Source organism: Oncorhynchus gorbuscha, linkage group LG18 (assembly GCF_021184085.1).
Source record: "Oncorhynchus gorbuscha isolate QuinsamMale2020 ecotype Even-year linkage group LG18, OgorEven_v1.0, whole genome shotgun sequence".
Taxonomy (NCBI): Eukaryota; Metazoa; Chordata; class Actinopteri; order Salmoniformes; family Salmonidae; genus Oncorhynchus; species Oncorhynchus gorbuscha.
The window spans coordinates 69,193,577-69,209,887 of NC_060190.1; the positions used below are offsets into that span (position 1 = coordinate 69,193,577).

Genomic DNA, 16,311 nt, shown 5'->3' on the forward strand with positions numbered 1-16,311 from the left:
CGGTATACAAATCCCAAAATAAATGATCTCACTCCCACATTTTTATAGAAAGTTAGCAAAAATAGATAAGATCTTGCTACCATGGAAAGGAAAATACCTGTCTATTTGTGGAAAAATCATCCTGATTAACTCTTTAGTCATATCACAGTTTATCTATTTGCTTATGGTTTTGCCTACACCTAGTGACCTGCTTTTTAAATTATATGAACATAAAATATTCCATTTTATTTGGAACGGCAAGCCAGATCAAATTAAAAGGGCCTATTTATATAACAAATATGATTTCGGAGGGCAGAAATGATTCAATATTAAAGCATTAGACCTCTCACTAAAGGTATCAGTCATAAAAAAGTTATACTTAAATCCATACTGGTTCTCTAGTAAATTGGTATTTTTATTCAGATTACACCGGCCCACTTTCGATTGTTTGAAAAGGAAATAATCTCCAAAATATCTTTATTTTTTAAACAAGCCTTAGAAAGTTGGTTGCAATTTCAGTTTAATCCACCTGAAAAGACAAATAATACAACAAATATTGTAGTTAAATTCAAATATACTAATTGATTAAAACAACTATTTTTCGAAGAAATTTTCAAAAAACGTATAATTTTGTGAATAATATCATAAATAGAACTGGTGGAGTTATGTCACACATGCAGCTAACACAGACATATGGAAATGTCTGCTCTACCCAAAATTACAACCAATTTTGCAGCATTACCACAAAAATGGAAGAGGCAAGTAGAAGGGGAAAAAGTAAGGAACTTGTATGTCGGCCCTGTATTAAAGAACATAAATGGTTAAAGAAAAGTATGATAAATAAAAACATATACCAATTTCATTTAAGGACCAACAAACTGACAGCTGTGCCATATACATTGGTGCAAAAAAGTATTTAGTCAGCCACCAATTGTGCAAGTTCTCCCACTTAAAAAGATGAGAGAGGCCTGTAATTTTCATCATAGGTACACTTCAACTATGACAGACAAAATGAGAAAAAAAATCCTGAAAATCACATTGTAGGATTTTTTATGAATCCTAAATGCTAGGGCAGTGGTCCCGTGGTGGGAACATATATCAGCGGAAATTTCAAGTGCGCCACGTATAGTTTTTGATAAAACTAAAACTTTCATTAAAATGCACATACAATATACTGAATTAAAGCTACACTCGTTGTGAATCTAGTTACCGAGTCAGATTTGTAAAATGCTTTTCGGCGAAAGCATGAAAGCTATTATCTGATAGCGTGTATCCCCCAAATACTGCACCGTCACCTAACGACAGATTTTGCGATAGCTGGGGGCTACTCAGAACGCAGAAATAAAATATAAAACATTCATTACCTTTGACGAGCTTCTTTCTTGGCACTCCTAGATGTCCCATAAACATAATTTTGGGTCTTTGTTCGATTAAATCGGTCCATATATAGCCTAGATATCGATCTATGAACACAGTGTGAACAACGGAAAAAAATTGTGTTTTATAACGTAACGTCATTTTTTTAATTAAAAAAGTTGACGATTAACTTTCACAAAACACTTCGAAATACTTTTGAAATGCAACTTTAGGTATTAGTACACGTTAATAAGTGATACAATTGATAACGAGGCGATGTCAATTCTATAGGTGTCCTTCATGAAATACTGTCGGAAGAAATCTCAACCAAAACATCCGGTCGGAGACCGGAGGGAATCGGTTCCCTTGATTCGGTTTGACCAAGAAACAAATCATAGGCAAATGACAAGACTCTAGACAATGTGTGGAAGCTGTAGGTATTGCAAGCTCAGCCCCATTAAATGTGGTTCACCTTTATCAATGGGTTCAAGTCGCGCATGGATATATATTTCCATTTTCAGTGATCAGATTTTCCTGCACTTTTCGATGAAACGCACGTTCTGTTATAGTCACAGCCGTGATTTAACCAGTTTTAGAAACGTCTGAGTGTTTTCAATCCACACATACTAATCATATGCATATACTATATTCCTGGCATGAATAGCAGGGCGCTGAAATGTTGCGCGATTTTTAACAAAAAGCTGGGAAAAGCTGCTTAGATTCTCGACATCCCTAACAGGTTTTAACATCTGCTAACCATGTGTATGTGACAAATACATTTGATTTGATTTAGTGCACTATGCAGGGAATAGGGTGCCATTTGAGACACATTAACGAGTACGGGATGGTTACAGGGGTCAGACTGAGGAATTGTTCACTGTGGTTCTCTCTGGGTACTCTGTCAGTCTTACAACTTGAATTCTGTTCCAGAAGGGGATCCTCACTCTTTCTCTCTGTTATCTATGTACTCCTGTTGTACAGCTGAGAAGTTCCTTCAACAAGGCGTTCAGTAAGAAGGGTTCAAAGCTCTCTGCTTCGTACGCTGACATCGAGGAGATCGCCACTCCAGATTCCTCTGCTCCCTCCTCTCCTAAGATCACCATCCACCACGGGGACAGGGATGGGGACGGGGACAACCCTCCCTCCGTGATGAGGTCCTCTGTCTCTGCATCCTCCTCTGGGTAAGGCCTCACACATCCTGATCCCCTTGGTGCCCCTCTCGTCTGAACCATGTTTTGATTCCATAAATCCATATTTAAAACATTGAGGGGCAACAAATGGTATGTATGAATTTAATGTATCAGCATCTATCTCTGTTTCATTTATCAGCATCTATCTCTATATCATGTATTCATATCTATCTCTATATCATGTATTCATATCTATCTCTATATCATGTATTCATATCTATCTCTATATCATGTATTCATATCTATCTCTATTTCAAGTATCAGTATCTATCTCTATTTCATATATCAGTATCTATCTATATCATGTATCAGTATCTATCTCTTTCATGTATCAGTATCTATCTCTTTCATGTATCAGTAACTATCTATATCATGTATCAGTATCTATCTCTATATCATGTATCAATATCTATCTCTTTCATGTATCAGTATCTATCTCTTTCATGTATCAGTATCTATCTCTTTCATGTATCAGTATCTATCTATATCATGTATCAGTATCTATCTCTATATCATGTATCAATATCTATCTCTTTCATGTATCAGTATCTATCTCTATATCATGTATTAGTATCTATCTCTATATCATGTATTAGTATCTATCTCTATATCATGTATTAGTATCTATCTCTATATCATGTATTAGTATCTATCTCTATATCATGTATTAGTATCTATCTCTATTTCATGTATCAGTATCTATCTCTATTTCATGTACAAGTATCTCTCGCTAATTTAATCTATCAGTATCTATCTCTATATCATGTATCAGTATCTATCTCTATATCATGTATTAGTATCTATCGCTAATTTAATCTATCAGTATCTATCTCTATATCATGTATTAGTATCTATCGCTAATTTAATCTATCAGTATCTATCTCTATATCATGTATTAGTATCTATCGCTAATTTAATCTATCAGTATCTATCTCTATATCATGTATCAGTATCTATCTCTATATCATGTATTAGTATCTATCGCTAATTTAATCTATCAGTATCTATCTCTATATTATGTATTAGTATCTATGGCTAATTTAATCTATCAGTATCTAGCTCTATTTTATTTATGTGTCTTATTTATCTCCATCAGTTTAATGGAATAGATTAGACATGTGCCACATCAGTTTCAATGGACATGATGCCTCTGTTCAGTATTTGCATCGTGTGTTTTTCTCCCTCAGGCTGTGTGAAGGAGGCGAGGATCCCCCGCAGGATGAGAAGGTTGTGTCTACGTTGCGCTCGGCCCTCTGGGAGAAGGAGAGGAAGCTGACCGACATCCGCCTGGAAGCCCTTAGCTCCGCCCACCAGCTGGAGCAACTGCAGGAGGCCATGAACAACATGCAGGTGTGTGTGTGTCTGCCTGTGTGTATGTGTGTGTGTCTGCCTGTGTGTATTTGTGTTTTTGTGTTACCTAATGATGTCTACTGTAACGTAGATATGGTTTGACCCCTGAACCTGACCCCATTTGGGCCCTACAGGACTCCCCTCACTAAGTAGCTATCTGTATTAGTATCCCCCCTTAATCCTACACTGTGTGTCCCTGCCTGCAGATGACAGTGGAGAACCTGAAGGCAGAGAATGACCAGTTGAAGACAGGCGGTCCCTCAACCTCCACCTCCCAGTCCTCCAGCTTGGCATCACTGGGCACTGCCTCGCCACGTCAATCTGTTGCCATATCTCTGACCAAGACCTTAAGCATGAGCCTGGGAGAGGGCAGCTCCCCTGGTGAGGGCTGGCGTCAGTATACAGTAACTAGAGGAACACCGGCATCAATGAACAAGTTTAAGACTGAATGACTTCCATGAATTAGCTTTAATTTTAAATATGAAACTACAGAAAATTATCACAACACATGTCAGCTAAATAACCCTCCTTAAAGTGTGTATATGAAACCTAACAGTTTTTACAAAATGACCCAACGACCACCCAGGAGTCTATTCACAACCAGTAGTGATCTCACTTCACCTCATTTTAACTGTAAGAATTAACACAAGGACAATGTAGTTAAAGTAGTCATGGCAAGCACTCATTAGATTATTCCTTGAACTCACTCTCTCTTTCTGTTTCCCCCTTTCTCTCTCTCCATTTCTTTCTTTATCTCTCTGCCTCCCTCTCTCTGAACAGACCTGTTCCAGACAGAAGCCGCCAGTCTCCCCTCTCACAGAGATGACCCACGCGTCAGAGTGGTGGTTCGTGTGGCCAACCTGCGCATCTTCAAAGATGTGAGCCTTTTTATTACAATTCATGATGAATGTGCCAGACTTATTCAGTTCAGTAGACCTCTATAATAAAAGTAATGGTTAACCTTTTAACCTATCCAGTACTGTTGGTCCTTGTTAAACAGGAGGTGAAACAGCAGGACTTCTTCATCGGTACTGTGAGGGTTAACGGCAGAATGGACTGGCCTATGTTGGATTCGGCTGTCGGACAGGCTTTTAAGGTGAGACTCAACAGGCACCTCGACTGACAAAAATCCTGCTCTTCCTTCACAAGTGGACACATTGTTGCTGTAAATGTACCCTAAAAATGGCAAATGTTTAACCTTCAACAGTAATGCAAAGGTAGGGTGTGGGGTTCTGTGTAGGATCATAATGTCAACCAACAGTAAACACATAAATATGGGAGCACTTTTCTTCTCCATGTGGACATGGTTTTGGCAAGGGTCTGTACTTAACCTTCACATCTTATACTGTAAGTTTTCAGTCTGCTTTCCCCTTCATCACTAATGTTCCCCTTCATCACTAATGTTCCCCTCCATCACTAATGTTCCCCTCCACCACTAATGTTCCCCTCCACCACTAATGTTCCCCTCCACCACTAATGTTCCCCTCCACCACTAATGTTCCCCTCCATCACTAATGTTCCCCTCCACCACTAATGTTCCCCTCCATCACTAATGTTCCCCTCCACCACTAATGTTCCCCTCCACCACTAATGTTCCCCTCCACCACTAATGTTCCCCTCCACCACTAATGTTCCCCTCCACCACTAATGTTCCCCTCCACCACTAATGTTCCCCTCCATCACTAATGTTCCCCTCCACCACTAATGTTCCCCTCCACCACTAATGTTCCCCTCCACCACTAATGTTCCCCTCCACCACTAATGTTCCCCTCCACCACTAATGTTCCCCTCCACCACTAATGTTCCTCACCACCACGAATGTACCTCTCCTCTATTCTCGCTCTCTCCTCTTTCTCCTCTCACCTCCTCCTAGGTGTACATAGCCAAGGTGGACCCCACCTCCAGTCTGGGCCTGTCTACAGACTCCATCTACAGCTACAGTATGAACCACATCAGGAGGGTGCTGGGAGGAGAGTTGCCAGAGAGCCAACCCTCACACTGTGTATCCAAGGGGCCCAGCGGCGTCACTGTTACACTCAAAGGTAACCCGGATTATAATGGTACAATTATCAATGATGGCCTAATCCATTTTAATTCAATCACCATTGTAGAAGTGCTCAAAGTTGACCTATTTTGCATACCCAACCATACCATGAGACATCCAACGGTTGAGATTGATATAATTTAAAAGCTTACAAACAAGGTTGTCAAACTATTTTATAATACATTTTTATAAAATGTGTCAGTTTTATACCATCTGAGGTTTTGGTGTTGTGCCCGACATCGGTTGTTCTTGAATACAGGGTGTGTGTCATGTTTTGACTGATATATGTAATCAAATATATGGTACAAATGGTACATCAAAGATGGTTGGAGGTCCACAGACAATATTGACTTCAATGGGAATATCTGTTGTTTTAAATTGCACTGTCAATCCTCCATAGGGAACCTATTGAAATCATCGTAATATAGATAATATAATCGAAATTACCATTTAAGTTGACATTCGATGCTGGGTGAACTGGCAGCCATTTTTGTGGTAATAATTATTTATGATAAGGGTTACATGGAGAAAATGTAACCCTTAAAATGAATAATTAAAACATAGTGGACAGCAGAGAAAATCCTTAGTCTCACCTCTTGGACAGACCAGAGCCTTAGATATGCTGTTTTAGAAACTCTTCTTCGTCCTGGAAGTATTGCAGGAGTTTTGATAGCGCACATGGCTGCGGGCCAGAAGGTTGTGGGTTCACAGACAACCGTGAGCAAGAGTAGGGGTGGAAAGATCTCCTTTATCAAGTCTGAGAAAAAATAGCCTTTAAACATTTCATACAATTCTACGTCATTTTACATAATAGCTCTTCTATAATTGTTCTTCTTATCATATTTCTCCAGTGGTAAATCAGTGTGTCTTGTTTGCAACTAAACTGTCCCTGTTTCCAAATATTTAAATCTGAGACGTCATTAGGAATCTGAGCATGGTACTTTCCAAAGTCAGGCCTACCTTTCCACTCCAGACAAATTAGGCCGACCAACGGTGAAAAATGTAAGCTTCCTCTGCTGACCGTTCTTCTTCTGTGTCTCAACCCAACGAGAGAAGATTATAAGTGTTTCCCTAAAAGCTGTCTGGGTTTAAGCATCTACTGTACTGTACAGACAGTCAATAGCTTAATCAAATGATAGTGACATAATTAGATTACTTCCCAAGCAAAGTAAATGTTTTCTGAATGTCAAAAATATAAAACAATGATACCACCTCTGTATCGGGGACACATATTTCCCAGGTATTTTAAAGCTTGTTTCTAGCATAAATCACTGCGGACCAAAGCGTTGTGTTAGATCACTTTATATAATCAAATCTGTTGAATTTACTTCAAAATCTTAAGCTAACAATGGGTAGTTCTGTGCTTTTTGGCATATCCAGTCATACCCACTCAATTCAAGTCCTGTTTTGAACTTAGCAGCCCTTCGCTGACACAGAGGTACAGTAGGCTATTTAAAGAGTTCATGGTGGGTGAGGAATTGACTAAGATAGAAGCCTATAGCCTACTTTCATCTGTCAAACAGGTAGTCTACCTCTTATTTGTTCAATAGGAATGAATAGGCTCCAACATAAAGCCCTCTTGTTAAGTCTAATTCAAATGAAGACGGTTTAAATGAATTATGGCTACTCCAATTTGCCTACTTTCAGCACCGTCAGCTGTCCGTTTCTGATTGATTGTGACGCGGCTGCTGCCTCAAATTTCAGTACCGCAATGTAAGTTAGTTGAATATGGGTTATTGTGAGGTCAATAACTCTGATATATACATCATGGGCAAGAAACATATTGTTTTTAATGTCACCTGTTAAATCAACAATAAATCAGTGTAGATGAAGGTGAGGGGACAGGTTAAAGAATAATTTTTAAGCTTTGAAAGAATTGAGACATGGATCGTGCATATGTACCATTCAGAGGGTGAATGGGCAAGACAACATTTTTAAGTGCATTTTAACGGCGTATGGTAGTAGATGCCAGGTGCACCGATTTCAGTGTGACAAGAACTGCAACGCTGCTGAATTCTATTTCTCTGATTGAAATGACTCCCACCCTGTATTCAAGAGCATGTTGTGTCTCAACCAATGATGGGCACAAGACAAAAGACACATGGGCACAAGACACCTTAGATGATGTAAAATGTGAAACAAATGTTTTCAAGAAATTCTAAAGTAGTTTGACAACCCTGTGTAATTTAAATGACATCACACTCAACCATTCATCTGTTCCAGTGAGGATGTCTCATGGTATGGTGGGTATGCAAAATGGGTCAACTTTGAGCACCTTTATCTCCTGAAAGTTTTGGCATTCAGGATTCAGGTCCAGGTCTTTCTGACCGCTTCTTGGGCAAACATGTATGGACAGCACAGGAGGCTGCTGAAAGGAGAACGGCTCATAATAAAGTCTGGAACGGCACAAATGGAATGTCATCAAACACCTGGAATCCATGTATTTGATAACATTCCACTTATTCCGCTCCAGTCATTAATACAAGCACGTTCTCCCCGACCTGCCACCGACCGACCGACCTGCCATCGACCGACCGACCTGCCACCGACCGACCGACCTGCCACCGACCGACCGACCTGCCACCGACCGACCGACCTGCCACTGACCGACCGACCTGCCACTGACCAACCTGCCACTGACCAACCTGCCACCGACCGACCGACCTGCCACCGACCGACCGACCTGCCACTGACCGACCGACCTGCCACTGACCGACCTGACCACTGACCGACCGACCTGCCACCGACCGACCTGCCACCGACCGACCGACCTGCCACCGACCGACCGACCTGCCACCGACCGACCGACCTGCCACCGACCGACCGACCTGCCACCGACCGACCGACCTGCCACCGACCGACCTGCCACCGACCGACCAGCCACCCAACCAATCTGCCACCGACCGACCTGCCACCGACCGACCGACCTGCCACCGACCGACCGACCTGCCACCGACCGACCGACCTGCCACCGACCGACCGACCTGCCACCGACCGACCTGCCACCGACCGAACAACCTTTTTTTGTGAACGGAAAATTCATAGCAGCTTGTGCCTAGCCTGTCTTAGATCCATTTGGGGTCAGCAAACAGTCAACATACTTATTGTTCACCCCACAGGTCATTTCAACACATGTTTTAGGTTCTGAGTCCGTCTATCTGGTCTAATGGACATTCACCTCCTTATCTCCGCTCTGGATTTTCTGTCCACTCTCTTCTGATCTCCTGTTATGTTTGGAAGTTTCCCATTCCACTTTCAAAGCATGCCATTTGTTTCAGAAACTAAACAGTATCCACATCATTCCACATAGAACAATGACGAAAGAGATGTTTTCTTAAGATCCAGAATGATTTATGGCCAGGGTGCTCACACTATCCAGACATTTGGACTGCTTGTCATGTTTAATACTAACATGTCATGTTAAATATCAAGTGGGATGGATGTTTCGCTGTGAAGTGTCATAATTCATTTTGTCTGCCTCGTTATCGCCTCAACTCTATCTCCCCCCTGTCTCTGACCCCTGGGACCCTTTAGCATCGGGGTCTCAGCCTAGGCCAGGCTAGGACTGATTTGTGGTGTCTAGCTCTCCCTACCTCTCCCTTATCGCCATGTTCCAGATTACCTGATTATTGAAATAAGAGAATGTGTGGCTTCCCTCCGTCCCCCAGGAGATCCAGAGGAAAACATAAGCTCAGACAGGCATTTGGCAATTAGATTTTCTTGGACCGATTAGTTTTCTTGGAGCACATTTTCCAAGAACAGTGGTGTACATAGATCCCTTCCACTACAATCTATATGTATCCAAGCCCATTAGTGATTTTAAACCAATGTAGAGGTGCAGGGGTAGGCAGTCTGTTCCTCCTGGCTAGGAAGGAATGCAGTAGGGATGGGTGGGCTAGAAGGAGGGGTTCAGAGAAATATCCTGTTGCAGCTTGTGTGTCAAACAGCTGAAGCATTTTGTACAAACACACCACACACACATAATACCCTATACATGTGGGGTGGTATGTCACACTGTAGGATGGAGGAGGGGGAGAAGGAATGAGGGAGGAGAATGTATTAAGGTGGGGGAGAAGGCATGAGGGAGGAGAAGGAATGGAGGGGGAGAAGGAATGGAGGAGGAGGAGAAATAATGAGGGAGGGGGAGGAGGGCATGAAGGAGGAGGCGGAGTCATGAGGGAGGAGGAGAAGGAGGAGCACAGTTATTTGCAAAACATTATTTCTGCACTCCTAGTTGTTTATGAAGGGTGACATGACGTGTGATGCGGTAAATCGTTGAGCAGAACATTTTCATTCACATGAATGGACTTCTTGTTTTAACTACAAACATTCAAACTCTGGTTTAGTGTATTCTCTCAATTTTAGGAGAAATGGCTTGATAGTTTTGGTGTTTCTCTTGAATTACGGTATGTCTCTGTGAGGTCTCTGTGAGCAGCTGGATGGAGGGCTGTTTGGAATGCTGTACACCCAACCAATTGTTGTACCTGTGTTGTCATACACTTTATTTGTTAGGATGCCAATGTCCATGTTTGTTCTGTTTAATACTGTGTGTTTAAACTAAACAGATGGTAAATCTTTACTATGTTAAACTTTTGAAGTTTGACCTCTACGTCCTGCAGGTCTGAAGGAAAAGTGTGTGGACAGCCTGGTGTTTGAGACGCTCATCCCCAAGCCCATGAGCCAGCACTACATCAGCCTGCTGCTGAAGCACCGCCGCCTCATCCTGTCTGGGCCCAGCGGCACCGGCAAGACCTACCTCACTTCCCACCTGGCAGAGTACCTGGTGGACCGCAGCGGCCGAGACCTCACCGACGGCATCGTGGTCACCTTCAACATGCACCGCCAGTCATGCAAGGTAGGGACAGGAACAGGGTCATTATGAACTAATTATTTAGGCTATCACTAATCATAAGATGTGTTATTGCTGGGCTGGCACAAAAGCCTGTACACCTTACAGCTCGAGAATATTAGAAAACAGTCAACTGTCATTGGGTTTGTGATTTAACACCATAGAATGATTTATTTCGCACCCATACCTCTCAACAGGATCTCCAACTCTACCTGTCCAACCTGGCCAATCAGATCGATCGGGAAACCAGCACAGCTGAAATCCCATTGGTGGTTATCCTGGATGATATACATGATGCCACGTCCATCAGTGAGCTTGTCAATGGGGCCCTCACCTGCAAATACCACAAATGGTGAGCGGACTAACATACTGAACAGAAGCTGAAGTGGAACCTTTTATCAAACATCTATAGCGACATTTATGGCACATTTATGTTTCTAGTCTGATCTGTGATGATTCTGTGTCTATTTCAGTCCTTACATCATTGGAACTACCAACCAGCCAGTGAAGATGACCCCGAACCACGGCCTGCACCTCAGCTTCAGGTAATTGAACAGACAAATCATGTTTTGTTATTGTTTTGACCGAGTCTTAAAACGCCTCATTGAAGGCTATATCCCTGCCATGAATCTATGCTTTGATAGTTATTTAAATTGGGATATTGGACGTCTAATATGTAAGTACATTAAATAATGTGCCTTAGGATACGTACCGCATGACCTGACCTTTGACCCTCCCCTGACCCCCAGGATGGTGACCTTCTCCAATAACGTGGAGCCAGCCAATGGCTTCCTGGTGCGTTACCTGCATAGGAAGTTGATGGAGGCGGAGGACGAGAGGAGCCTGGCCAACGAGGACCTCCTCAGGGTGCTGGACTGGGTACCCAAGCTGTGGTACCACCTGCACACCTTCCTGGAGAAACACAGCACCTCTGACTTCCTCATCGGTAGGAAAACATTTTGTTTTACGGGAGAAATAATACAGGAATATAAAGGTAGGTCACACTTAATTTGGATAGTCCTCTATGGATGGTCTACAGGTCTAAATCTACATGTTATCCAAATCAAGTGATGCCTAAAGTTAGTTAGATATTGGAGATCTGTCTGTAGTCACAGACTGTGTTTGAATGGATGTGGTCATTGAAAAATATCTTTAATATGGTTTATTCTCTTTTATTTCCTCTCTCTCTCTCTCTGTTTCTCTCTCTCTTTCTGTCTCTCTCTCTCTTCTCTCTCTGTCTCTCTAGGCCCGTGCTTCTTCCTGTCCTGTCCTGTGACTGTGGAGGAGTTCCGCTCCTGGTTCATTGACCTGTGGAACCTCTCCATTATCCCCTACCTGCAGGAAGGAGCCAAGGATGGCATTAAGGTCAGACAGGTTTTACTATCCTGGTAGATCAATTATAGGCTGGTCCCAGATCTGTGCTGTATTGCCAATTCCTATTGTCATTGCCACGTCAAACATAATGGCACAACCAGATCTGGGACCAGGCAAGATGAATTACAAGTTTGTCCTGAAAAAAAGTGGATAGGACAGTGGTTGGGTCAGTGTATGACGGTGTTGTGGCTTTGTGCCACAGGTGCATGGTCAGAAGGCAGTGTGGGAGGACCCAGTGGAGTGGGTAAGGGGCACCCTACCCTGGCCCTCAGCCCAACAAGACCAGGCCAAGCTGTTCCACCTGCCTCCCCCCAGCATGACCTCTGGAGGCCCCGGCCAGCTGAGCGAGGCCTCAGCCAGGCCTCTTAATAAGGAAACCCCACCCAGCTCCATGGACACCCTGGACCCTCTGGTGAGATACTCTGGGGGTAGGTGACTGTGGTCATGGAGCTACCACAGTGTGTGCAAGATTTGGTTGTAGTCCAGCAACGATACACTTGAGGAGCATTATTAGTTGAGTCTGGTGAATACAGCACAAGCAGGGCTGGAACTAAACCCTGAAACACACTGTGGGGCGCCTGTTTCCCAGCCCTGCTGTAAGGCCTTCTCTGGCCTTGTCTGTGTCACAATTCTATTACTGAATGTGCTTGGAAGGTATGTTTGTCACCATACTGAACGTAGTGTAGCGTTAAGTTGAAATGATTCATCTTTCCTGACCCTTATCTCCTTTGTCTTTTGATTCAGATGGCGATGTTATTGAAGTTGCAAGAGGCAGCCAACTACATTGAATCTCCAGACAGAGAAACAATGGACCCCAGCCTCCCTACACTTTGAACATCAACTTCATCTGTAGACTCAAAACCTAGTACTTCAAATAGCCCTACTTCTTTCCCCTATGTGAACTTCAGTGTATAAAATTCAGGAACAAAAACTTTCCAATATAGTTTTCTGCTAATTTTCTAACTTATCTTGAACCTTAGCAAAAAACAATCATCCTCCGTATGGTTGGTTGATTGAGAAGCTGTTTTGTTATGTTGTTTTGAAACTTTGTTCAATCATGCCAAGTCATTCCAAAAGACATATAGCGATGTTTAGATTTTCTATTTCTGTCGATTTTTCTTGAGGTTATATTCACACTATAAAGTGTCTTTCTCTTCACAGAAGACGTATCTCTATCACTTCTGCCCTCAATAGAAACAGGTGCTAATTATCTAGATAATAAGTATTACTCTTTAGAAATTCATCCTCATCTCTCATTGGTCTAAGCAGGTGATTCTTCCAACAGCACATTTAAAAGACAAAAAAAGCACATTCTTGCTTATCTGCTTTTGCTCAACAACAGCAACATGGCCTGCAATGTGTCTGTAAAATCAAGTCAGTTTGAAACCTGTTTTCGGCTTATTGGAAAGAGTATGACGGCATGTTGTTGGCATGTCAGGTTGTGTAGTGTCCTGGTCCTGAATACATATCTATCTATCACTCTTTGAAGGCCAAATCTTAGACATATGCAACTGTTATACATAACCAGGTGAACTGTTTTGACTCTGTGCTCTAACAAACTGAATGCCTTAATTAATACATCTATCCCTGATGGTCACCTCGAGATGGACAGCAGTATTCAATCGTGGTGCTTTGCTTTCATCACCATCGCCTCAGAGCAGACGAGTGCGAGGACATTCACTTGTCCCTCCCTCACATGGTTCTGGGGTCACATGGTTCCGGGGTGATTTTAAATGTCATCTAACTATATTTGACAGATAACTATGTTGCAGGTAGGGTAGATGGCGATGATCAGGGTTTCTTTGTCAAGTGAGAAAATATAGGTTTGAACAGAGCAGAACACAGAAACACAATTATTTCCTATGGTTAATATCTTTCATTATCATTCACGGCAAAATCTGTGCAAAATTACAAACGCTGTCATACTCATTACTAAAACAGGAGGGAAAATCAGTACATACTAATCTCAGCTTCTGTGGTACTAGTTCATTGGTTTGTTGCAGGCAGCATACATTATATTTATTTGACTGAACATATATTTGAAATATAACTACCTGTTTTGAAGAAATAAGGCCATGACAATACTACTTTCATATAAATCAGGTATTACTAAGAAAGTTATTTTGTATGAATAATGCTTGAGCAACTGCTATTTGCTTATAGCTTAGATATTTCTCAACTTCTATTTTTAAGATGGTGAGGTATCATCTAATATATTCCACGCAATTATCCAATATAGTTACTGTGCTCAATTCTTTATGTAGATATTGATTTCAGTTTTATCTACACTAGTTGCATGGTATATCTTATATGCTGAACCAAATATTTTACGGTAATCTTGCATATTGACTGTCTGGTTAGGGGTCAGAGCATAAAAGTGCTTAAAAGAATGAACATGTAGATATTTTCCTCAATATGTTGGCCATGTAACATTGCAGATCATTTAGGTGCTTTTGAATGTAGACGTTTTACAAAGCTACTCTCTCATTCCTTGCAAAAACATGTTTTTAGACCTACACCAAGATGGGTGAGTGAACGGGTGAGTTCTCTGTTGCACCCCACAAACCATTGTAATCAGACACAGGTTAACAATCTTACATCTATTGTAGCTGCCAATGGTGCTGTCCACTTTTTGACTGGTAATATTGCTTTGCTCATCTTCGGTTTAGTTAATGACAATTCAGACACAGCATAAAATGGATGATAAATCTATTTGCTCATCAGCAATGATCAAGGGCCATTTCCCAGTTCAGAGTCATACATATAGGAAGATAAACGTATGAAAATAATGAAATTGTAAAGTAGCGTGGGTTACATTAGTGTTTTCAAAGATACATCTGGCCATACTGACTGATGCTGAAACAATGTAGGAGAATGTCTCTGTTTTGGTCTCTTCACATTAATAATGTATAATCTCTTGATCATAAGTCACCTGTATATAAACTGTGAAATTAATGTTCAATTGCTTTCTTTGTACAATAGTTATCACAAGAGAAATAAATTTAGCAAACTATTAAAGGTTATTATTAAGCAAAGTGGAACTAAACCACCATGATTACGTTAAAACATGGTACTTTTTTGTTGTTTTGCTTTAGCATCAAACTGTTAATCAAATCAATGACATCAAACTAAGTCCAAAGTTCATCTGATGACATCAAACTATTAATGAGTCCAAAGTTCATCTGATGACATCAAACTATTAATGAACCCAAAGTCCATCTGATGACATCAAACTGTTAATGAGTCCAAAGTTCATCTGATGACATCAAACTGTTAATGAGTCCAAAGTTCATCTGATGACATCAAACTATTAATGAGTCCAAAGTTCATCTGATGACATCAAACTGTTAATGACTTGAAGTAAATGGCTTTTGCTTCTCTGTGTGGTCACATTATTGCAGGTTTGCGTTTTTTTGTTATGAATCTTGCTGCAGAGTGGTTACTAGCTATCATGCCACAAAGTCATTAACTCTAATGTTTAACCTAACCTCTAACATTAACGACACTACTAACCTAATGTCCTAACCCTAACCTTAATAAATTACATTCAAAAGGTATTTTTTATTTGTACATTAATTTTTATGATGTAGCCAATTTTGACTATGCAGCTGGCCCATCTAGTGGAAGTCTCTCAGTTCTGGCACAAAGACAAGACCCAATAAATGTCAACCTGACACATTTTTACAAATTGAAAGAATTCTGTGATGAATCATATGTGGGGAAATGCCCCTTTGGTTTATCCATTTTAAAATGACACCATGAGACCCATGTGGACCTTCTATAATCTAAATAATTAGCCTCATTAACTTAAACAAAACTATCATGTAGGCTCCCAATCTGCCATTGTACAAACACTGCATTGTTTTACTATTCAGAAGAGTATGAAAGTATAGTACAGTATATCCTGTATCTATGTATGCAGGTGAACAAATGCCATTCTGTTTGTTCTTCATCTCACTCACTGGTCGTTGTGGCTGTTGCTCTGTAGTGGCTGTGCTGTGTGTTTGATAACAATCTTGTGTATCAAGACTATGCAGCAACTTTTACTGGTTTTGGCAATCAGAAGAAAGAAAACAACAGTTTAAATTAGTTGTGAAAGCTAACAGACACAGTTTACTTCTGATTTGCATTGCCCCAGTCTTGCAGTAAGTTGGACCAAATGATGTGTT

General features: G+C 41.3%; 1 protein-coding gene across 16 annotated transcripts in view; it reads left to right on the plus strand.

Moving 5' to 3' along the window:
* Positions 1-15,350, plus strand: part of LOC124002853 (neuron navigator 1-like) — a 163,662-nt gene extending 148,312 nt beyond the window's left edge. For 15 of the 16 annotated variants that reach the window (XM_046310603.1, XM_046310593.1, XM_046310594.1 and 12 more), the window contains 13 exons: positions 2,317-2,516; positions 3,713-3,875; positions 4,082-4,256; positions 4,656-4,753; positions 4,876-4,971; positions 5,749-5,917; positions 10,539-10,774; positions 10,966-11,120; positions 11,242-11,313; positions 11,518-11,714; positions 12,015-12,133; positions 12,345-12,554; positions 12,887-15,350. In XM_046310603.1, the coding sequence (XP_046166559.1) occupies positions 2,317-2,516; positions 3,713-3,875; positions 4,082-4,256; positions 4,656-4,753; positions 4,876-4,971; positions 5,749-5,917; positions 10,539-10,774; positions 10,966-11,120; positions 11,242-11,313; positions 11,518-11,714; positions 12,015-12,133; positions 12,345-12,554; positions 12,887-12,976 (1,980 nt within the window). In that variant the 3' untranslated portion in view covers positions 12,977-15,350. The remainder of the gene's footprint in view (positions 1-2,316; positions 2,517-3,712; positions 3,876-4,081; positions 4,257-4,655; positions 4,754-4,875; positions 4,972-5,748; positions 5,918-10,538; positions 10,775-10,965; positions 11,121-11,241; positions 11,314-11,517; positions 11,715-12,014; positions 12,134-12,344; positions 12,555-12,886) is intronic. The other variant, XM_046310597.1, reaches the window with a different exon arrangement.
* The last annotated feature ends 961 nt before the right edge of the window (positions 15,351-16,311 follow it).